The 16,083-nt window shown below is 42.7% G+C and overlaps 1 protein-coding gene across 12 annotated transcripts in view; it reads right to left on the bottom strand.

Annotated features, from left to right (window-relative positions):
• Positions 1 to 226: 226 nt before the first annotated feature.
• acaca (acetyl-CoA carboxylase alpha) overlaps positions 227 to 16,083 on the bottom strand; it is a 31,484-nt gene continuing 15,627 nt past the window's right edge. For 3 of the 12 annotated variants that reach the window (XM_052048049.1, XM_052048055.1, XM_052048057.1), the window contains 25 exons: positions 15,978 to 16,080; positions 15,778 to 15,885; positions 15,623 to 15,679; positions 15,291 to 15,335; positions 14,157 to 14,198; positions 13,336 to 13,551; positions 13,093 to 13,248; positions 12,793 to 13,017; positions 11,472 to 11,627; positions 11,071 to 11,217; positions 10,580 to 10,849; positions 10,341 to 10,438; positions 10,045 to 10,165; positions 9,846 to 9,956; positions 7,888 to 8,031; positions 7,668 to 7,788; positions 6,712 to 6,811; positions 6,503 to 6,599; positions 6,265 to 6,400; positions 5,220 to 5,397; positions 5,029 to 5,141; positions 4,240 to 4,394; positions 3,622 to 3,792; positions 2,320 to 2,456; positions 227 to 1,635 (listed from right to left, as the gene is read on the bottom strand). In XM_052048049.1, the coding sequence (XP_051904009.1) occupies positions 1,509 to 1,635; positions 2,320 to 2,456; positions 3,622 to 3,792; positions 4,240 to 4,394; positions 5,029 to 5,141; positions 5,220 to 5,397; positions 6,265 to 6,400; positions 6,503 to 6,599; positions 6,712 to 6,811; positions 7,668 to 7,788; positions 7,888 to 8,031; positions 9,846 to 9,956; positions 10,045 to 10,165; positions 10,341 to 10,438; positions 10,580 to 10,849; positions 11,071 to 11,217; positions 11,472 to 11,627; positions 12,793 to 13,017; positions 13,093 to 13,248; positions 13,336 to 13,551; positions 14,157 to 14,198; positions 15,291 to 15,335; positions 15,623 to 15,679; positions 15,778 to 15,885; positions 15,978 to 16,080 (3,334 nt within the window). In that variant the 3' untranslated portion in view covers positions 227 to 1,508. Of the gene's footprint in view, positions 1,636 to 2,319; positions 2,457 to 3,621; positions 3,793 to 4,239; positions 4,395 to 5,028; positions 5,142 to 5,219; positions 5,398 to 6,264; positions 6,401 to 6,502; positions 6,600 to 6,711; positions 6,812 to 7,667; positions 7,789 to 7,887; positions 8,032 to 9,845; positions 9,957 to 10,044; positions 10,166 to 10,340; positions 10,439 to 10,579; positions 10,850 to 11,070; positions 11,218 to 11,471; positions 11,628 to 12,792; positions 13,249 to 13,335; positions 13,552 to 14,156; positions 14,199 to 15,290; positions 15,336 to 15,622; positions 15,680 to 15,777; positions 15,886 to 15,977; positions 16,081 to 16,083 lie in introns of all 12 variants that reach the window. The other 9 variants (XM_052048047.1, XM_052048048.1, XM_052048051.1 and 6 more) reach the window with 4 other exon arrangements.

The raw sequence follows: 16,083 nt of genomic DNA, 5'->3' as shown, positions 1-16,083 counted from the left end.
AATCGTCTTTGGGTTAAGGAATGTGAAGAGTATCATTTTGGAATAATCAGAAAATGCCTCCCTGGTGTCATCGTCGCTGTTCCGACTGCTCCATTTTAACTATGCTTTCAATTGATGCAAGTATCTGTGCTGATCATCATGTATATACAAAGTATATATCGCTATACGTTTGGAAAAAACAACCATACACATTTTCAGACTTTTGTTCAAGACATGACAGAATCCATTTAACGTGGCTACGCTTTATTTTCGATTGCCAACACGCCTTTATTTCACCATTATTTCAAGGTTACAACCTGTGCGTTAAAAAGCAAAACTGGCTGGCAAGTCAGTCCAGGTCAAGAAAAAAAAAAGGCACAGCACTGAGCACAAAGCCGTTTTCACATTGTAAAGCGAACATAATGAGGCAGTGATGTCAAGGACTGAGTTCAACATTTACAGTGCAGTTTAGCATTGAACATACTGTCTGTACAGTACCTCGGTCATACACTTGTCATAAAGTCACTTTTTTTTTTTTTTCCAAACCAAAATCAAGTCGGGAAATTTGCAACTGAGAATAATCTGTTATGAAAAATTAGCGACATTTAGTACAAAATATTAATAAATAAACAGAATCAACACAAACTAGACGTGAGACATTTGCTTACATTACATGAATCATTGAACAGAGGAGATCTCATCATGTATTCCAAATATGTCCTATTGTAAAAACAAATCTAGAACAACAATGCTCTTTCAGTGATTGTTTTGAAGACTAACAAGATACATGAGACAAAATAAAGGAGAGAAAAGAAAAAAAATATGCGGCTATCATCTCTGCATGTAGTACCATTAGCATTTCCCATTCAATTTCTATATGTTCACCGCATGTGTGTGTAACAGTGAGCGTGATGACATGGATGCCGCATTTACAGCGAGAGCATGTTTGATTCGGTATGCAACGTGAACAGCGAAGCAGCATAAAGTGCATGTGGAGCAGGCGTGAAGTGGGAACTGAAGGGACAGCTGTAGTTTTGTGTTCACCGCAGGAGAACTGGGAAGCAGTCAGCGGCTAAAAAGGCTCCTTTTGCTCCCCGCTGTGCTCTTCTGTCCAAATGGGTTCTAACGTTCTTGCTATTTTTCTGCTCAGTAACTAAGTGCGCCCTTGCTGGTAGTTTAAACCACACTTTCTCGCCAAAGCTGTTGGCATTGTCCTCCAAATATTACTACGTTGTCCGAAAGCATGATGCATTGGAATATGACAACATTCCAGTCGGTTAGTTCAAACCCCACACCAAATCCAATTGGCCACCACATATAATTAGCCACTTCCTGCCAATTGAACTTGAATGCAACATACACACTTTTATCCAAATTGGTTGTTAAGACAACTTACAAAAGATCACATTGTTGAGAATCATTACCAACGATTCATTGGTTCCCTGACGGCTCAAGGGGCGCTCACGTTGGCTCCTCCGAACGTTGCTTGGCAGACCAAACCCCCGAGCTGGACGGCTGTGGACTCAGTGCTAGGAGGAGGTTGAGGTCTCCATCGTGGACAATATACGCACCACCTCAGCTCTCTGTGTCGGTGAGATGTGCTGGGTCATGTGCACAATGGAATCCATTGCCACCTCTGGGTTAGCTTGAACGAAGCTGGAAGCATAAGACAACCAAAAAAAAAGTCACGTATTTGTCAGGATGATTTTATTTTCCCCCATTGCTGCCAACAACATGGCTACGACAACATTATGTCGACTTATTGATTTGGTTGCTATATTTAGCACATTTTCTGGACCCTTGAGCTCTCAAACTCTCAAAAAAAGTGACCCGTGAGTCGAATTCCTGCCATGAGCCGATTTCTGCCATGAGCCGAAATGGTTTGACATTGTTGAAGGCAATGTCAGAGCCACTTACCGTGACGTTGCCCATTTATATGTGGCAAAAGCAGTGATTTCACAGATTGTTGGAAACATTTGACCAGAGGTAGGTGTATCCAAGTTGCACTATTTGGCCAAGACTGAACATTTAAAACATTATTTTATTCAGGATCATTTACATATGTGGTTCTCTGAAAAGAAAAATGCAAATTTCCCTGATTTCTGTAGAAGTTGATGCAAATTATAGTGGGAAAAAAACATATTTGATTCCAATAGAATTAAAGCAAATCTCAAAAGGGGGAATGAAAGCCAAACTTGATTTGAATAATTAATGTCACCTATTTTTGCATTTTCTACAAGCCAGGGGGAGGGGGGGATGATTCTGAAGGTGAAAAAAATGGAATAATAGAAGTCCCTATCGGTTAGCCCAAAGTGAAACTCTGTTGCTCCTGAGAATCACCTGCGAATCTGCTTGAGGATGTGATCACGGCGAATGTACTTGATGTTCTCATCAATGACGGACCTCGCTCCCTCGTCTTCGGCCAGCTGCCTCTCGAGCCATCCCACCACCTCCTCGTTGTTGTCCCACAGATAGGCCTGCATGATGTTATTGTCATATTGGTAATTATGACTAAATATAAAATGTACACCCCCCCTCCCCCCACCCAAAAAAAGGTCCCGGTTGAGTGTGCACAAATCACGGTCAACACAAACAAAAGAAGTAGACCGGCTCAAAGTGGACGCATGATGTCTTGTTGATTTGGGCCCGATAGGAATATTAGTATTCATGAGTGCCAGCATCTCTGATCCCAAACAAAGCCAGGCTGGAGGGGCTTAAAGATTTGAGGGTGGAGGGGTTTAATAGGCCCTTGCCTTTATATGAATAGCCCTGCTTGAGGTCCGCAAGAACATTTAATGCCCTTATTAATCATTTTTAATCTGTTTGCTTTTAATTAAGAGACAGCGTGTTGCTCTCCTATCAGCACGTGCCAGGGCTGTGATTAATTGTGGCTTAAGACAGTGAGTTCTGATGGGGTTAGCGTCCTCGCAGACTAGAGGGCCACTTTGTGGGAAAACGTGGCTCCTGACAGCTCCTGCCCGCTGGTCCTCCGAGGCTGAGATTGGGCCTGAAGGAACTGTGCTTATGTATCGTTATTTCACGCTATGTTTAATCACCATTTTGTGAGCAAAGCATTTAATGTGAGCATCTTTAATCAAGGGAATTGACATCGAGTCACGAAAAATGCGTGGTTGTCGACAACCCAATATTATCGATGCTAAAAAACATGAACAACAACAAAAAAGTTGTTTAAAAAAACAGTCGGCGTCCACTCGAGCAGAAATTAAAGTGTTTGCCTTGATATGACAATGAAATCAGGTCACAAAAAAAAAAATGACATTCATTTGACCAGCAGCAAATGAATAACTACAAACCTGATGGTTTTACGAGTTCCACTCGATGGGTGAAATGAATGATAACAGCGCAAGAGTAAACCGTTTCGAAATAATATTCAAAAATGAAGATAAAAGGGGGCTGATTGGTGAATATGACGGCTCCCTTTTATACCTTGTGTTCTTTTGATGGAAACAACAAAAAAAAGTTTAATTTGCTGGCTGGATGATTCTGATTATAAACTTTACCCCAGTAGTAACGTGGAAAAAGTGAGTGCTTGATCATGTGTTTGTCCTTTCAAATCTGATCTCCCGTTCTATTCGACATCGAAAACAAATGCGCGGTAAAAATGTGCGACGGGTGTGTTACCTTGACGGCGCCTTCTGCCTCAACAAACCAGCGGCGCAGCATCGCCGACACTTGTCCGTCTGTCAGCTCGCCGTTGGCTGCTTGGATCTTTCTCTTGACCGTCTCCTCCAGGAGGAGGCGGCGCAGGCGCCAGTAGAAGAACTGCCGGGATGTTTGCCAATCCAGGATGTCCTGAAAAAGGAAAAAGAACAAAACACTGCGTTCATTTCCATCATGTTGACTTGAAGTGTCACGAACCATGTCGTTACAATGGACCCGATATTTGATGAAACATAAAAACAAGGACAGCCCAACTAACATTCCAAGCTGTTTCACTGAAATTATCACATACAATTCTCCATTGGCTTTTCGGCTAAAAAATAAAGCTTAATAGTGAGGCGGTTATCCGTGACTGGAGCTACATTCCACATGGTGCCCACACCACTCTAGAAGTTCTGCTGCGAGTGTTCTTGAAACGAAATGAGAACAACAAAAGGAAAAGAGCAAGATTGTCCAAATCTGATTTGTGCTTCCTAAAGCGACTCACTTGCGTCATCACAATATACATCGCATCCTGGTGATGCAGGCAGGCGCAGCCGGTCGGGTAGACAAGGTTTTGTTTGAAGGAAAAGCACCCACCGTAATGACGCCCTTCTCCTGCATGCGGCCCGGAGTATCGTGGAGGTCTGCAAACTGAACAGCCACCTGGTGGTAGATCGGCAACAGAAACTCTTCCCGCTCTTTTAGTTTTGTCTCCAGCTCTTTGCGGTCAGGAGGGCTTAACTCTGGGGTTCCTTTTGGGGAGAACAAAGAGTTTTAAAGCACTTTTTACATTGCGCGTCAGCAAAATTGCTGGCAAAATATTCACCACCGTAAAAATGGTTTCATAAATAGCTGCTGCTTTCAGAATGGCAATACAACATAATGAAAAATTGAAGTGGATGAGACAAATAATAACCAAAACCTAAAATAACCTAAAAAGATGCAAAATGTAGCAGTAACTTTCGTCAGACTCGCGGCATTTTATTTCTCTTTCCTATCAAAGCTTTCTAGCTGCATACTGATTTGTGTCAATGCCAATCTGTTCCTCTCAAACCCTCCTCAATAACACCGCGCCAGTTTTCCCAAAGCGGCAAACGCACGCAGCATTGGATCACAGTTCCTGCGAGCTGTGAGGTAGATCGATAGCTCTGCGCCAGGGAGGCGGGAGAGCTGACAATTGATCCTAGCCAGCTGTGATTGACACGTTTCTCAGGGGAACGCGGCAAAGATGATACTATCCACAGATAAAGAAGGGTGAAGGTAGACGGCCCCCCCGCCCTCCGTTCCCTGCTCCTGACCGACAGGGAATGGGAGGGAGAATGACTACAAATGAAGTAGGCTGTGACCAATAAAGAAATGTAATTTGAACGAAAGATGATGACTGACCCAGTCTTTCCGCCAAGCTCGTGTAGACGGGATCGACTCGTCTCATCGTCTTCACCAGGTCCTTCCTCCGAAACTTGATCTCCACTGTCCCCTCAGGCTCCAGCACCCCACCTCTGAGCACATGAATAAGTTTCGGTGGACTAAAAAAATGAATACAGACATGAATATCTCCTCGTTTCGAACCAACTTACCGGCTGTCCTTGTCAGCGTACATCTCCATGTGACGAGGGTTGATGGTGGGATCTATAACCACCCAGGAACCTCCACGCAGCTCGGCCTGGGGTGGAATGTAAACCAGGACGGGCTGCCTGTACTCCCGGAGCCCATCCACAATATAGGCACCGAACTTCAAAATCTGGTCGTACATGTCTAAAAAAAAAGATGTATTTCAAAATGAAATCCATATGAGAAAATCATACATTTGACTTGACTTCGATATTACCGTATTGGCCCGAATATAAGTTTAAAAGTATATGTTTTTTTGTATTGAAATAAGACAGTGGGGGTCGTCTTATATTCGGGGTCTAGACATTATACCCATTCACGACGCTAGATGACGCCAGATATCATTGAAGCGAATGATGAACTTGACTCCCCAGGCCAAAGTGAACACCTGCCATGAAGAATAAAAATTTAAATAGCAATAGCACGAAGAAGAAGGGGAAAAAATAGCGGTAAGAGAGGAAAATAAGAAAAGGGATAACAGAAAATGGAGAAACAGTGACAATCAGGAGAAAAGTGGGTTGAAGATCAGCCATGTAAACCGGCAGCTGAGGAGAAGTTAGGATGTAATTTACATTTCAAAAACCAGAAGCCATTCATTTATGAATGTGATTGCACTTTAGATTTGAATGAGGCAAAATAACATGCTCAAATATATTGTTATAATCATTTGTTTCAGATGTACTGTCATTATTTTCGGTACAAACATTAATTTGGTGTTCAAAAAGCCTTTTTTCAAACTTGAGTCTTGAAAAGGGGGGGGGGGGGGTTGGCTTATCATCAGGGACGTCTTATATTTGGGCCAATACGGTTAGTTAGATTGCTGAAGTCGGCAACATGAAATGGTGGCGTATACTGCAAGTTGGAACATATCAACTATATGTATATCATAGGTCTGAAGGGTTGCAAGTGACGAGAGAAAAATAAAAATAAAAAGTGGAACCCGTAACATTATGGCCACATGTCTCTCTCGGCATCCACACAATCCCTGGGTGTTATTAAATTGTCGAACACCTTTCATTCCTCCGGAAAAGCCCCTCCAGTTGGCAAATACAAAGAGAGGCAGCCCCTCTCGGTTCAGGTCCTTGATAGCTTGGGCTGTTTTGAAAGCCGAATCAGGGAACCACACTTGCCCAGCCTGCTGAATGATCTAAACAGACACAGCGCGGCGTCACAATCACTCCATTTTATAGACAACGAAACACTTAGCTCATGCAGTACTTGAGTATGTGCAGCGAATGACCTGCCTCACCTTGGCCTCTGAGTCCAAATTAGCTGGATCAGCTGGGATTGACAGCTCCACTGACCTAGTTTCCACAGCAACCACTCCAGTTGGTATCCCACCCAATCTGCAGAAATACAGCGTTGAGCACTGACATCTACCGCGCCGGCAGTGAGGGAATTTAACTACAACGCAAGAAATCAATTCTCATGTTTGGTTTTGTATTTATTGGGGCTTACCGAGCTCTGCCGACCACCACGCTCTGAGCCCATGGCTGCATCATCTCCATGAACGAGCCGTGGTCAAAGAAGCCGCTCTGCCAAGAAGAGCCTTTTGGACCTTCACATACATAGATTTAAATTGTGTAGCTTTATTATTTTCTTTTCCCCAGAGATCGAAAGGAACATAGCGAGAGTCATTTGTCGCAAATTTCAAACATGAATCACTTTTTATAAAATGCTCTTTTCTTCGTTACATTTCAAAAGATTCTTCTTCATATAGTGGGAGGCTGCGTGTGTTTTCACTCGATCAGTAATCCTGGCAGGAAACATGATGGATGATTGGATACAAAAGGCTTGCGAAGCTGTTTTTCTGCTTGCTAAACCCGAGAAACATGCCATATACACTATGAGGTTACTGTTCAATTAAGACTTGCCGTTCATCCCTACCGCCGACGTGTGCCTCCTTCTGCACAATCCGCCAACATCTCTGTCGTCTCAAGCTATAATTACACTGTTACAGGACCTGCACCGTCCTAGCTTGCAGTAGGGAAACACAGCCACATCCATTTTGGTCCTATCTTGATCTTGTCTCTTGGAGCATGATAGCAGACCTAACTGTTTCTCTCTTAGTAGCTACCCACAGGCTCTCTTGAAATGAGTAATTGCAACTTCGAACTCATGGCACATTTGCTGGACATGATAAATCTTTGTATTTATTTTTGGCAACGAAAAAAAAGAAATCATTATCATGGACTGTACCCAGTGCACTTATCATACCTAAAAAGAAAAAAAAAAAGAATACTGCAAACATGGACTGGAAACGATATAAAGCATGAAAATGTATCTATGAGATGCTTGCTGCATGATAAGAACATCCATCCATTTGAAATAATGGCCAAGAAATATTAGCTGAAAAACACAATCATATGGCCACAACAACAACAAAAAAGACCTAAACATCAAAGGGCACTCACTCTGGCTTGGACGACCGGCTAACATCCAACGGGGATCATAGGGTGCCTTTGTTGGCACAAATTCAACTTGCCTATCGATAGGGTCCTTGGCGCTCAGAATGGGCACCGGGCTAAATTTGCACTGGAAAATAAATACATACATACATATGATTCATATATTCTTTGATTGAATTTGTCACATGCTCGAAATACATTTAATGTAGCAATATTTACATCCTACCTTGGGCATGTAAGAGAGCCACTGCAGGAGAGTAAAGACTCCCTCGAAGTCATCACAAACAGTGGTGTGGGTCACGCCATTGTTGTGCATGATTTGGATTCCACCGAGCTGGTTATTTGATGTATAAACTTCTCTGCCTAGCACCTGGCATAGGATAGACGGACAGGCACAACACAAACATGAAGTGCAATTGAGCACATGATACTTCTTTGGCTCTGCCTTTTGAAACTACAACACAAGGCCTTCTTGAGTAGAAGAAACCGAACGAAGGCTAAGTTATGATGGAGGATATGGATGGGAGGTGGCTATTATCATAATCAGGCTGGGGAGCTTCAGATAAATAAGCTTGCATGCAAACACAGCATTGTGCTCTCAGTCATTCAAAAATTTAGGCACTAGATGACATCACTATTGTACAATATACAAATACTATTGCCCGCTTGAGCTCTGGTTAGACTATATGTGCAAACCAATAAAGAAAGACTTGACAAACATGTTGGATGTGCCGCAGAAAGAACGCACCAAAAAAATTGAAAAGAATCCACCAAACTACTTTTACCCGGCAAAGTGACCCTGAACCAACCTCAAGCCATAAAGTCTTAACCTCAGAACGCCCTATTTTCATAAGCAGGCAGAACAGGTGGCAGGGCCCTGACATGGCTGAGTAAAAATCAGAGGACCTCACACCCTAGCCTCGGCTTTCACCTTTTCAGCCATCATTTACTTTCTTTATTACCATTAATGGTTATGTATCTGGCTACAAATCTAGGGCGCTCCCCTAAAGCTGTCAGGAAAGCTTGCGGCCCCAAGAAACATTGCAGTCACCTTGACACACACAAAGCCTCTGAGCCTCCGGCCATCGCGGCTTCATTAAGATTCCGCTGCGCGGAGACGGCAAGGGGATGGAAGGAGCAGGAAAGGAGGGAGCTCGCCAGGAGAGCGAAAAGAGAGGCCAAGTCGATGGAACAGCTCATTGGGGTATTTGTGCTCGTAGTTACTATCCAAAGCCCATGAAAATATGGAAGCTTTCTAGAGGCTAATTAAATGATGATCTTGGGGTGGCAGCCTCCTGCTCTCAATTAAGTTTCAGTTAATAGCCAGGAAGTCGCATGAAGAATGGGAGGTGGGAAGGGAAGGGGAGAAAAACAGAAAGAGGAATCTTGCTTGGAATCTTCCCAACCAAAACTACAATCACCTCTACTTTAGCCAAGAGTTTTGGGTTATTCGCCCGTGATGCGGACATTTCAATAACAACCCGTCTCTTCATAAACAGCTAAACAGTGTAGTCGTTGGAAAAACAACAGAGGCTTCAGCAAATAGGTGTGCCATCAACCTGCCATTTGCATGATTTCTCATGCTGGAGCCTGTCAATTAATTTGAAATGGAGACATCTTATTACATTGACAGGGAGGGTGAATGGGAGGGGGGAAAATAGGAAAAATAAGATGTGTAGTAAAGTGTGCAGGCTCAAACATGAGCACTCACACCAATCAACAGCAAGCAGAAAACCTGTCTCAGCAAAACATTAATTTTAATGGAAAACAAAGAATGCGGATGTCCCGCATTGCAGCCTCCAGCAAAGCAAATATCACTTCATGGTTCGCCTTCAATTATTTAACAATGAAGGTGGGTGGTCTGGGATTGTGAGGGTATCCTTGTGGAACCAAGCAAATTAGAAAGTGGCATCGATGGAAAAAAAGCGCTAAAAATCTTACATACCGCATCCACTGTAGTGTATAATAACATTCTTTACAGCATAAATATTCTGTGATACGTAGAGGAAAAAACAAAATATAAATTGTGAAAAATAATGGGGAGAAAAAAAAAACATCTGCAAATATGCAACTCCACAGGTGCCGAACCGCAACTGCGCAGGGGTCGACGATAGATCCATAATATGCTATTAAACTTATTGCTACTCATATTGCAACATGCTTTAGACGATGCCATTGATGTACCTTGTTGAGTGCTCCAGCCCCAGTAAGGATTATGTGCGAGTTGTCCACCTGAATGGTTCTTTGACCAAGTCTCACAAGATAGGCTCCGATTCCAATGGCTCGGCACGTTACCTTTTAAACAAGACAATTAATGTTAAGGCTTCTTGACACCAAGTTGACAGCTCAAAGCTATTTGTGTTTTGCGAGCACATGCTCTTACCAGGTTCATGGTGATGATCTCCTCATAAGCCACAGAGGATTCTCCAGCAATCATGCCAGACCCTTTCAGATTCTCCACACCCAGCCCCTCGTCCTTTCCAATGATGTCAGTGATCTTGTACCTGCGTGACAGCAAATAATGTAGTACACATCTTTTCAGAGTTGACCGGCCCCCGGTCTCGCCTTCTACTATTGCCTTTATCTTAATCGCAATGCATACTTGGTTCATCGAAGAACAGTTTCCATAATCCTTTCCCAACAACATGAGGTATCCAAATATGAAATCTAGAGATGTACCTGGATTCTCCCTCGTCCTCCACATGGTCGCAATGTACAGAGTTCAGGGCTGATACCTTCTTATAATCCTGAGGTGTGAGGTATAAATACTTGAAACCCTGCAGAGGCAATACGGTGAACAGCTCCGTTATTGTATGACAGCGATAACGTAAACATCTGAACCGAAAGGGCAGACTAGATTTTGATAAAAAATACGGCCTAAAAAAATGGAGCGAGGACACTAATGTTATTTAACTGACCTTGTACGGGTCAGCTGGATCTTGCCAGGCCACGTGGAACATGTGACGGATTTCCTCAGCCAGGCCAATGCGGGCGCCGCTGTTGGCCGCAATGTAGAGACGAGGGATTCCGCCTTCTCGTGCCATTTCGGAAGCACGCAAAAAAAGCAGGTCCTCCTGAGGCCCGAAGGAGCCGATCTTGTGTGTGATGTCATTACTGATGACGATGATCTCGCGCCCTGTTGGATATTCTGGTGAACGGAGGGTCATTCGCCATGCCACCATACCGATCTAGAGTAAATGAAAAAATAAAATACACACCGAATGAAATACTATGCAACAATATGATTATGAAAGATCATTTTTTACCACCTTTAAAATCTACACCTTGGGAAAAAAAAGTTAATGTAGTGGTACTACAAGGATAACAGAGAATGCTTGAGAGTGACAAATTACCTCACAAGTTTGATGGTTACTTTTATATGTGTATTTAATCACGCACAACAACAGACCTCATTGCCACCTGGCAGTCGGTTCATCTGCACCAGTTGACCTTGGGCATCCAACACCAGCTCGGTGAAGGTCAGCAACTCAGAGGGAAGCGGGCATTTGGGTACAAATGCATGCGCTTGGGTTGAGTGCCACAGCTTTTTCAGAGCCTGGATAAAGAGGTGTATCAGTCTGTCAGGCATAAGTGATTGATTCAAAAGCAATGAATCAACAACAACTTCAATGTAATGATCTACCAGCAGGAACGTTCCCACATATGCTAGTACTCCTCTAACGGGTGTCCCTCACCCTCCGTGAAGTAGCTGAATCATGCTTCTCTATGAAGCACTCTGGCATCATAATGAATTGAAATATAGTTTGTTGAACAGAAATACAGGACAGAAAAGCCACGTTCATAATATACCTGTCGAAACATTTCTGGAAAATCATAGACGTAGGTGGTGCCCAGTGATTGGGCTTGAAAACGCTTTGACTGCAGCAAGTCCTTGGTGACGTAGGGTGTGTTGATGAGCATGCCGTGTAAAGGACCTTGCTTGTCTCCATACGCCTGGAACATTATCTGCACAAATAAGGAGGGGATGTAATTAAAAAGACAGCAGCCTTTCTAACTACCTGGGCGTTAGGTGACTGATTTGATGAGAATGAGGACTGGATGACAATGAACCACAGCGGCCAGATCATGTGATGGAACGATATCTTGTGCTCACATTCAAATAAAAAGTTCCATGCCGTTCCCCAAAGAAAAAATGTTTTTCTCTAGAGCCTGTGACAGCCATTCCACTGAGATCCAATTACTGACTGATGGTAGTACGGTCGTGCATGTAGCTAGCACGTCTGTCTCACATTCACAAGTTTTGGAATTAAACTTGGTTGGGGTCTTTCTGTACGATGTGTGCTCCCCCCCTGTGCTTGCGTGTTTGGCATAGGCTCCATTTATAGTTCAAACAGTGTCACCAAATCTCATGAAAACTAAATGGGGCACCTCTGAGCATCAAATGGGAGGAAAACAAAGGAGAACAAGAAACAAAATACTGTATTTTGTTTGACAAAAACAATAACAAAATACAAAACGTTCACATTACATGCAACATAACAAAGAGAGTATGACGATAAAATGGTGAAATGACGGCTTTAAATATATGAATATAATGCCTATGAATATAATGCCTATGAATATAATGCCTTTGTGCCTATAATAAATATAGGCACAAAGTATAACATAGCCGATCAGCTGATGAAGACGCAGGCATCTCCAAAAATTAGAACATCATGAAAGAGCTGAAAATGTTGGTCGGTCATTTCAAACAGGTAAACCCATACAGCGTATTATAAAGATTTGTCTGGCCATGACGTAGCATAAGCCTTTGAAGGTGATTTGCGTTCTAATATTGACCTTTTTCACAATATTCCATTTTTCAAAGCACTGAAATTTGGTTTTACACGATCCGAATACTGTGATCGTCAACATCAAGAAACAAAGGCGAGAAATATTTCACTCTGTCAATTTTTACTCCCTATTTGAAATGAGTGACAAAATGTTTTTAACTTTTTCATATATTCTATGTTTTTTTTTATGTACCTGTACATGACTAAGAAAAGAATTGTCAACAAGGCAAATGGCTGAGCACCATTCAGGATCTAAGATGAGGGATCCATGATGGAACAGAAGCACTTTTCCTGAGCTGACAAAGAGGATGACATGGAAAAATGTATGAGTGCCCCACCTGGCGGTCTTTGGGCCCCACCTGTCCCGTTTGGGAGTCGGTGACTTCTTTGTAGAGGCTGATGTCCAGGTAGTAGCCGGATTCATTTGTGAGAAACAAACGAATGGGGATTTGCTTTCCCGTCGGAGTCAGGCGGATGTTAATTTTCAGTTCAGCTTGCAGGACACGCAGTTTCCAAAGCCGGCTGCCGTAACGCATCACCATGGAACGCACGGACTCCTCGATCTGATCACGGAGACAAATTAGTTCCAAGTTGATGCGAATCACAAAGAAGAACACACTTTTCTGACACACTTTTACCTTTGATGGGTCCATGATGACGGTGGGGACAAAATTGAGGAAGATGTGGTTACAGTCGGTGCGCACGGTTGTGTTGTTGAAAGCAACCTCGAGCTCATCCATGGCCTCAAGAAGCAAACGCTCGGCCTCATTGTGAAGGTATTCAAAAGAGGCCTCCTGGTGAAGGGACATTTTTTTTAATTTAAATTGATCAGTGAGCAGTAGGTATGATCGAGCATATGGAGTACATATTCATTGTCTTACTTTTGTGACTAAATCAGAATGACGGATAATGGCTCGCACAAAGAACCGGTAGTCTGTAACTTCTGCCCCGACTTCTACGCGCGCTGCACCCAGATAGAGGTGCATCTTGTGGTTGGCACAGGGAATGGCTGTCAGGGCAAAATTTCGCATGCGGTTGAGCTCCAGCTGGAAAGCCAAAGCCGGCTCCAAGTGGCGGTAGATCCTATCTTCCACAAACTGTTGAGAAAATGGCACAACGTCGTAAGAAACAACAATGCAACACAAGCGACACACACACTCTAGAAGGATATTCCACCTTTTTTTTCTGCACAAGGCGAGTACAGGGCTATACTGCTATTAACCAAGATTATATCAATGGCAGTTTGAAGAACACCGGCTCTCAATAAAAATAGAAAGATGCCCAAGAGCTACACGCAGTATTAAGTAAATGAAATCGTAGGCAATCTCATTCTCAGAGAGCCGCTAATGGGTGTCATTTCTCTTAAATGGGAGACATAATTAAAGAGTTCATTACTTTAATGAGTTTTGCTGGTGTCATTGTAGTCAAACTACCAGGGGTAAGAAAGAGAAGGAGCCATCAAATGTCTACACTGGAAGAAATCCAGCGTGGCCTCGGGTAACAAAAAAAAAAAAGTTTTTTTCAACAATCAATCCAAAATATAGGCCCCGTAATGTAAAGAGCTGGTGCTAAACCGGTGAAATAGGTTGTCTGATCCCTAATTCCAAAGTGTCCTTAAGCACCCCCTTGATGCAACTTTAGCTTTACCATTACCGTTGTTTGAAAGCAGAAAACTTTCATGGTTTGTCGTAGACACACCTACCTTATCTCTGGCGCGGAATGTGAAAAATTTGGGGAATTCTCTCTGTGTGGGGAAATAGAAGAAAAAGCAAATGAATAAAACACACATCTCAAAATAAAAAAAAAAAAGGTATTTCAGTATCCGCTACCTATAAATGTAATCACAACAAGACATGCCAAGTTATTTGGAGCTGATATGTCTCTGACTGAATTTATTCTGATGGCAAGTCGACATAAGAATGGTCTGTGTAGAAAAGGTATACATTCCCTTTGTGAATGAATAAAACATGTCACTCTTTCAGAGACTCTTGATCCTCTAAATGGCCGCTTGCCCAGTTGAATGATATCAGATGAAGTGTTCCACAACAATGCCAGCCAGATTGGAGATGCTTTGCTCACCTCACATGCTGCGTTGATAACTGCAGGCTACCAAATTGCAAACATACTGCGACTCCGCTGACACAATTTGCCACTGATTAAACATTCTGTCGAGAATATTGTAAATGGAGGGAATTTTTTTTTTTTTTGAGGTGGAGTGCTAAAATATCTGCTCCATTTAATGGGGGGGCCTCATCATGGCACTGACACCACTGAATGGGACTAGATCTCAGAAGCAAATGGGCTCATGAAAAGAAGAAGCAAAAAAACCAACAAAAAAAATAAATCAAAGCGGATTGTCAAAACAGTCACATGATCACTTCTCACAATACCCTCCTTATTGCTTTCATCGCAATACTATTGATGTTTGTATGCGTTATACAACTGTCCCAACACTTGCAGGTATGAATGGTAGGATTCAGTGGACACCTCATTAGGATCGCCTGGAAATTCTAAAGTGATTGAATACAGGAGTTGTACTTGCCTATCCGAAGAAAAAATTAACGCTGACTCTGCACTGTGATTTTGCCTATCGTTGTTATTGTTGGTTGCAATCGTGTAAAAATGCACTGAATCATCGAGAGGAACCACCATCAATCAAATTACTTTACTTTGATTGAGATTGTTCGGATTTACTCAGTGTTGTGGCTACTCAGTGTCCGGTACACACAGCCTCAATCTATATGTTTTGTTTTTTTCTCTCAAAGGAAACATACTTTTTGTAATATTTTTTATTTCATTAGTCTTGCTGCCCTCCTTCCCCTTTGCTTATACTTACGTGAAACCTTTGGTCCACCTCACAGTTGATTTGCTTCCTGAAATCCTGACATCATAAATGTTGCGAAAGCAAAGCATGCAAAAGGAGATAGAGGAGAGACAAGGCTGAAATTATAATGCAAATTATCTCAAATGATCACAACATACAAAATAGTCTTTGCACAAACATCATTAGGCAATATTAGTCATTTATATATCCATGAAGACATTTTTGCTCCAAAAGTAACCATTAATGGCAGCCATAACAATTAAAATGGTGACATGCAAGGCAGATCGTGACACAAACAGATGCGGAAATTGAGAGAGTATGCGAGAACAAAACACGAGTCTTACCTTCTGAGCCACAAGGAACGTCAAGCGACGGATTCCGTGTTCAAACAGCAGAGATTTCTGTGATTTATTTAAAAAATAAATACATTATTCTCTGAGTTAGTCCGGTACTTGGTACAAACAACAACAGCCTCCTTGAAGAATGTTCTACTTCCAACCTTTGATTGGGTGAAGTCCCGAAACATGGCTGCCAGGCCATCATCGTCCATGTCGCTGTCAGTCTTTATAGCCACATTCAGTATATGGATGGGCTCCTCTTGGGTGCTCTGGATGAGCAAAAAAGACAAATGAAGTACATCAGCATATTCAGTTTCACCGCATGTCATAATTACAGAAGCCTACAATAAGCTTTTGCCACCTTGTTGTTCTCTTCACCATACAGGACGGGATTACCTCCCTCGGGGAAGGTCGGGCTTGGGGGCGGAGAGTCGCTGAAGCAACTCAACACATCTGTTATATTCCTG

Source organism: Hippocampus zosterae, chromosome 16 (genome assembly GCF_025434085.1).
Source record: "Hippocampus zosterae strain Florida chromosome 16, ASM2543408v3, whole genome shotgun sequence".
Taxonomy (NCBI): Eukaryota; Metazoa; Chordata; class Actinopteri; order Syngnathiformes; family Syngnathidae; genus Hippocampus; species Hippocampus zosterae.
Note: the sequence above shows the minus strand (reverse complement) of the source record. Positions and strands in the feature narration are given on the sequence as shown.